Raw genomic sequence first — 7,692 nt, forward strand, 5'->3', positions numbered from 1 at the left:
ACAGGCACGCACCACCATGCCCAGCTAATTTTTTGCATTTTTGGTAGAGACGGGGTTTCACCATGTTGACCAGGGTGGTCTCGATCTCTTGACCTCGTGATCCACCCGCCTCGGCCTCCCAAAATGCTGAGATTACAGGCGTGAGCCACCGCGCCCGGTCTAGCATTATTTCTTCACCATTGATATTTTCCATTTCTGACTTGAAGTTACAAACTAACTCCAGCAGAAATATTTTTGGCTTACTATGGACAATCTGTTACACAGCAAGCTTTGTCACGCTTGTTTGCTACATTTTTGTATGAAAACATCTTCATAAGGCGAGCGCGGTGGCTCATGGCGGTAATCCCAGCACTTTGGGAGGCAGAGGCAGGCAGATCACGAGGTCAGGAGATGGAGACCATCCTGGCCAACATGGTGAAACCCGTCTGTACTAGAAATACAAAAAAATTTAGCCAGCCGTGATGGAATGTGCCTGTAGTTCCAGCTACTCCTGAGGCTGAGGAAGGAGAATCCTTTGAACCTGGGAGGCAGAGGTTGCAGAGCTGAGATCCCACCACTGCACTCCAGCCTGGGCGACAGAGGGAGACTCCATCTCATAAAAAAAACAAAAAACAAATCCTCCTAACTTCTGAAGCCTCCCTAGTACCTACCTGAACTAATTAGCTCAATAAATAAATATATTTACATGTCAATTATAGAAAGTGAAATGAATAACTAAAGTAGGTTTATATAGACTTCTCCAATTAAAGGAACAAAAGAGAATGTTCTAACTAAATAAGATATAACTTAAAACATGAATTGCGGAATTGCATCTAAAAATTATTTTGTGTGCACAACTAAATTTCATAAAAATCATTCTTATAATCCACCCCGTTCAGCTCACATAATGAAACTTCATAAAGTATAAAAGAAATGGCTCAAGCCTGTAATCCCAGCACTTTGGGAGGCCGAGGCGGGTGGATCACGAGGTCAAGAGATCGAGACCATCCTGGTCAACATGGTGAAACCCCGTCTCTACTACAAATACAAAAATTCAGCTGGGCATGGTGGCGTGTGCCTGTAATCCCAGCTACTCAGGAGGCTGAGGCAGGAGAATTGCCTGAACCCAGGAGGCGGAGGTTGCGGTGAGCCGAGATCGCGCCATTGCACTCCAGCCTGGGTAACAAGAGCGAAACTTCGTCTCAAAAAAAAAAAAAAGTATAAAAGAAAAAAAAAATAAAGTTACTTGCTCCATAATTTTCTCTTTTTTTTTTGGTGCTGTGACACGGATTCTCCATTTTCTTACACCTAATGTTTATCTTTAATGTTTGTGTATATTTAACTCTATGTAAATAAAAACTAAACTGTATGTATTTGGAGGCAGAGCAGCCACATACTCAAATAAAAATATGTAACTTTTTTCATGTTTATTCATGACAGAAATGTATGGATTTTATTTATTCTATATAATTTGTATAATTAAAATGATACTTTAGTTAATAACAATTGTACATTAAAATAATGAAAAGTCTAAGATTGGCTTGTAATACAAAGGATAAAGGCTGAAGGTAATGGAATTTTATATATCCTCATGTGACTAACACATATTATATGCCTGCATCAAAATATGTCATATATTGCATAAGCATATACACATACTATGTACCCACAGAAATTAAGAACACTAAGTTTAAATAAGACAAAAAAAATTTATCCCATGGAAACATTTTTTAACTTATTTGCAGATGAAAGCCACTGGTGAAAGAGATTACTAGAAACGTTATAGTCCATCATGTTACCAAACAGTATATTGTTACCATCTTTTACATACACCTTGAGTAAGGTGGAATAGGTTAGTTAGAAGCATAGTGATGCTTCATTAATGCACAAGGATCTTACTACATTAAAAAGTTATGTTTACATGTAATCTAAAAATTTTTAAATGTACTTCATTTAATTACATAAAATTACATTAAATAAAATGATATATACTAATTTAACTAATTTAAACTAAAATATGTTTTCTCACTATAATGCAGAAGAATATTACTCTGAAAACCTACCTCATGCATCACTACTAAGTTTCCCAAAAAAGAGCCTCTCCAATTACCTTTTCATCACGCATGTTACATTTTTTTTAAGACTGAGTTTCACTTTTGTTGCCCAGGTTGAAGTGCAATGGTATGATTTAGGCTGTGACCTTTGACTTACACATTCAAGTGATTTCCCTGTGTTAGTCTCCCAAGTAGCTGGGATTACAGGGATGTACCACCACACCTGGCCAATTTTTTTATTTTTAGTAGAGACAGGGTTTTGCCATGTTGGTGAGGCTGGTGTCAAACTCCTGACCTCAGGTGATCCACTCATCTCAGCCTCCCAAAGTGTTGGAATTACAAACGTGAGCTACTGTGCCCAGCTGTATCTTACATTTTAATATCCTTACTGTTCCACAAAAAATGTTTTACATAATGCCCACCTAATAATCTCTCATATCTTTGATGCAGCAACAATTGGTCACATGCTTTCACATGTGAATACAGGAGGAATGAAGAAACAGCATAAAGTTGAGTTTTATTTCATCATTACTCACTAAAAATCTGTAAGTTTTTCAAGATGAAACTGTACTTTAAATGTAATTATAACTCTGAAAATGTTCTACTTCTTTTAATGTTATATACAAATAATTTATCCACTCATTTTTAGTTTGTATTGTTTTCTATACTCAGCACTGATTTAGTGTAATGTCTGAAGTGTCAGTGCCTTAGGTATCTCTACTGTGAATTCTCTGACATTTATATAAATTTTGGATTAACATTTTTTCATATTTACTGCAGCTACAATATATTTTAGTATGAACCCTCTGGTATTTTTTTTTTTTTTTTTGGGACGGAGTTTCGCTCTTGTTACCCAGGCTGGAGTGCAATGGCGCGATCTCGGCTCACCGCAGCCTCCGCCTCCTGGGTTCAGGCAATTCTCCTGCCTCAGCCTCCTGAGTAGCTGGGATTACAGGCACGCGCCACCATGCCCAGCTAATTTTTTGTATTTTTAGTAGAGACGGGGTTTCACCGTGTTGACCAGGATGGTCTCGATCTCTTGACCTCGTGATCCACCCGCCTCGGCCTCCCAAAGTGCTGGGATTACAGGCTTGAGCCACCGCGCCCGGCCCCCTCTGGTATTTTTTATGCTGTGGTTTTTGAAACATGTTTTTCCAAACTTATTACACTGGTAGGGTTTCTCTGTAATATAAATTCCCTTATATTGAACAAAGTTTGTAACATAAACCAAGTACTGTATTACAGACTCTTATGTTTTATAAGCTATACATTTTTAAAACTGTTTTTATAAATTTATTACATTTCCAGGGGTTTCCTCCAATATAAATTTTCTGATGTTGAACAATATTTAAGCAACTGCTTCAGGGTTTTCTCTAGTACAAAATGTGTGTAAGATCGGTGATACAAATAATGGTACGATAGCCCTCTTTATATTTGTAATGTTTGTCTTCAGAATACTCCTCTTCACTTTAAAGGGCTATATTTTCTGAGCTTTTGACACTAATTGCATTTATAATGGTTTTATTAAGTGCAGACTCTCTAATGTTGAGTAAGATATGAGCAGATATTAACGGTTTTTCCATTCTTCTGTGTGTACACCTTTTCTGAAATAAAAATTATTTCCCATACAATAAGGTATGAGAATTAAAAGTTTTGCCACGTTCTTCATACTTGTAGTTGTTTACTCCAATATATATGACTTTACCTACAATCAAGTGTGACAACCATTTAAAGGCTTTGTCACATTCTTTACATTTCTAGGATTTCACACCAGTATAATTTATGTTTTATAAAGTTTGCGGTGTTGTCGAAATCACTGTCACAGCTTCAGGTTTGTTAAGTTTCTCTCCAGCATGAATTCTGTTATGTGTAGTAAGGTTTGAATATTGGTTGAAAGCTTTGCCACATTCTTTACATTTGTAGGGTTGCTCTTTAGTATGAATTCTCTTATGTGTATTAAGGTGTGAGGAATAGTTAAATGCTTTGCCACACTGATCACATTTGTAGGGTTGGTCTCCAGTATGAATTTTTTTATGTTCAATAAGGTTTGAGGATCGGTTAAAAGCTTTACCACATTTTTCACATTTGAAGGGTTTCTCTCCAGTATGAATAATCTTATGTGTAGAAAGGGTTGAGGATAGTTTAAAAGCTTTGCCACATTCTTCACATTTGTAGGGTTTCTCTCCAGTATGAATCTTCTTATGTTTAGTAAGGGTTGAGGACCACTTAAAGGCTTTGCCACATTTTTCACATTTGTAGGGTTTCTCTTCAGTGTGAATTATCTTATGTTTACTAAGAGTTGAGAACTGGTTAAAAGCTTTGCCGCATTCTTCACATTTGTAGGGTTTTCCTCCAGTATGAATTTTTTTATGTGTAGTAAGGTTTGAAGATTGGGTAAAAGCTTTGCCACATTCTTCACATTTGTATAATTTCTCTCCAGTATGAATTTTCTTATGTGTAGTAAGGTTTGAGGATTGGGTAAAAGCTTTGCCACATTCTTCACACTTGTAGGGTTTCTCTCCAGTGTGAATTCTCTTATGTTTGGTAAGAATTGAGAAATGGTTAAAAGCTTTGCCACATTCTTCACATTTGTAGGGTTTCTCCCCAGTATGAGTTATCTTATGTTCGGTAAGCTTTGAGGACCACTTAAAAGCTTTGCCACATTCTTCACATTTGTAGGGTTTCTTTTCAATGTGAATTTTCTTATGTTTAGTAAGGTTTGAGGACCGGCTAAAAGCTTTGCCGCATTCTTCACATTTGTAGGGTTTCTCTGCAGTATGAATTCTCTTATGTGTAGTAAGATTTGAGAACTGATTAAAGGCCTTGCCACATTCTTCACATTTGTAGGGTTTCTCTCCAGTATGAATTCTGTTATGTTTAGTCAGGGTTGAGGGCCAGTTAAAGGCTTTGCCACATTCTTCACATTTGTAGGGTTTCTCTCCAGTATGAGTTAACTTATGTTCGGTAAGCTTTGAGGACCACTTAAAAGCTTTGCCACATTCTTCACATTTGTAAGGTTTCTTTTCAGTATGAATTTTCTTATGTTTAGTAAGGTTTGAGGACCGGCTAAAAGCTTCACCACATTCTGTACATTTGTAGAATTTCTCTGCAGTATGGATTCTCTTATGTGTAGTAAGGTTTGAGAACTGGTTAAAGGCTTTGCCACATTCTTCACATGTGTAGGGTTTCTCTCCTGTATGAATTCTCTGATGCTTAGTAAGAGTTGAGGGCCAGTTAAAGGCTTTGCCACATTCTTCACATTTGTAGAGTTTGTGTCCAGTATCAATTTTTTTATGTGTAGTAAGGCGTGAGGACCTGTTCAAGGCTTTTCCACATTTATCACATGTGTAGGGTTTCTCCGCACTACAAATTCTCTTACGTTTAGTGATGATTGAAGGCCACTTAAAGGCTTTTCCACATTTTTCACATTTGCAGAAATTCACTCTCGTATGAATTATTTTATGTTGAGTTAGATGTGAAAGCATGCAAAATGATTTGCCACATTCTTTACATTTGAAAAGTTTTTTTTCAGTATGGCTTATCTTATGTCTGTTTGAATTTGAAAATTTATGAAAGGCTTTCACACATTTATCAAATAGAAATGTTTTTCTCTGGGTAGTTGGCAAACATTGGTTAAATCCATTATAACCTTCTCTGTGCATCTTACACTCATCCACACTTTTACAGTCTTTTTTTAAATGTAAATTTTTATGTTCACAGTTTTTATATCTTAGTGTCACTTTTTGGAAAGGATCTTTTAGATGTTGTTCTGGCCAAAAGTCTTGGGCAAAATGAGAACACGTAACTGAAAAAAATAAAAATAACAAATTATTCCACTTGCTAGACTCAGCAATAAATATACTTAGTATATTTAACACATAAAATTATACAAGGTGCATAAGCAAGATGGCACAGAAAAATACCACAGGCCCTTATTTATTTATAGGCATATATGTAACAAAAACATACTGATCAAAATGCACTGGTGAAAAATGTATAAATCAGTGAAGTGCCCCAGGTGAGCTCAACACAAAGAGCCACATAGAAAGAAAAGATAAATTGGTTACATTTACCCAAAACAGTTTTTTCTGCTCTCCAACATAATATAGTGCCTTTAGAAGTAAATTGCCAACTCCAATTATTTTGCATATAGGGGAATACCTGAGAGTGGATAATCTATAAAGAAAAAAGGTTTATTTTGCTCACAATTTGGCAGACTGTACAAGAAGCATGTGCCAGCACCTGCTTCTGGTGAGGGTCTCAGGAAGCTTACTGTTATGGTGGAAGGAAAAGAATGGAAATACCACATGGTAATAGAGAAAGTGTGAGGTGAAGGAGCCAGGTTCTTTCAATGAACCAACAGTCTTTTGAGTGTAACAGAGTGTAAACTGTTTTTTTTTTTTTCAGATGAAGTCTCATTCTGCCATCCAGGCTGCGGTGCCAGTGGCGCGATCTCAGCTCACTGCACCCTCCGCCTTCCAGGTTCAGGTGATTCTCCCGCCTCAGCCTCCAGGTAGCTGGGACTACAGGCGCATGCCACCACACCCAACTAACTTTTTTATTTTCAGTAGAGACAGGGTTTCACTATGTTGGCAAGGCTGGTCCCAAACTCCTGATCTCAGGTGATCTGCCGACCTCGGCCTCCCAAAGTTCTGGGGCTACAAACGTGAGTCACCGCGCCCAGCTGAGGGTAAACTTTTTTATTACTAAGAGGATGGTGCCAAGCCATTCATGAAGAATTCACCCCCATAACAAAAACACCTCTTTCCAGGTCCCACATCCAACATTGAAGATTACATTGCAGCATGAGGTTTAGAAACATGGACATCCAAACCATATCACAGACAAAGTATACTTAACAGACTCATACAAACCTTTCTAGTAAAAAGCAAGAGACTACACAATATTCTTATTTGCAATTTGTGTATTCTATTAGGATGAATACCAAGTTTTATTAAATTTAAGAATACCAGCTGGGTACAGCGGTTTATTGGCTATAATCCCAAAATTTGGGAAACAAAGGTAGGAGGATCACTTGGGGTCAGAAGTTTGAGACTAGCCAGGGCAACAGAGTGGGGCCCTGTCTCAACAAATAATTAAAAAAAAAATTAGCCAGGAATGTAGTGCATGTCTGTATACCCAGCTACTTTAGGGGCTGCGGCTGAAGGATCACTTGAGCCCAGGAATTTGAGGCTGCAGTGAGCCAAAATCATGCCACTGCATTCCAGTATGGGCAGCAGAGTAAGATCCTGTCTCAAAACAACGACTACAGCCAATAAATTTAAGAAGGCCAAAACTATACGCTGTGTTTTTTGACCAACATTGCGTAAAACTAGGAATTAAAAGCAAAACTAAAAAAATATGAAAATAAAACATACTTTTCAACAAATTCTTTTTTTTTTTTTTTAAGACAGAGTTTCGCAGCCGGGCGTGGTGGCTCAAGCCTGTAATCCCAGCACTTTGGGAGGCCGAGGCGGGTGGATCACAAGGTCAAGAGATCGAGACCATCCTGGTCAACATGGTGAAACCCCGTCTCTACTCAAAATACAAAAAATTAGCTGGGCATGGTGATGCATGCCTGTAATCCCAGCTACTCAGGAGGCTGAGGCAGAAGAATTGCCTGAACCCAGGAGGCGGAGGTTGCGGTGAGCCGAGATCG

General features: G+C 37.9%; 1 protein-coding gene across 12 annotated transcripts in view; it reads right to left on the reverse strand.

The window, feature by feature from the left end:
- Positions 1 to 3,270: 3,270 nt before the first annotated feature.
- The window catches only part of LOC116545654 (zinc finger protein 43), a 61,668-nt gene continuing 57,246 nt past the window's right edge, over positions 3,271 to 7,692 (reverse strand). For 9 of the 12 annotated variants that reach the window (XM_032272192.1, XM_032272188.1, XM_032272190.1 and 6 more), the window contains one exon: positions 3,271 to 5,838. In XM_032272192.1, coding sequence (XP_032128083.1) covers positions 3,821 to 5,838 — 2,018 coding nt within the window. In that variant the 3' untranslated portion in view covers positions 3,271 to 3,820. Of the gene's footprint in view, positions 5,839 to 6,239; positions 6,460 to 7,692 lie in introns of those variants that run through there. The other 3 variants (XM_032272196.1, XM_032272185.1, XM_032272193.1) reach the window with 3 other exon arrangements.

Source organism: Sapajus apella, unplaced genomic scaffold (assembly GCF_009761245.1).
Source record: "Sapajus apella isolate SASKATOON/1434 unplaced genomic scaffold, GSC_monkey_1.0 scaffold320, whole genome shotgun sequence".
In the NCBI taxonomy this organism is placed as follows: domain Eukaryota; kingdom Metazoa; phylum Chordata; class Mammalia; order Primates; family Cebidae; genus Sapajus; species Sapajus apella.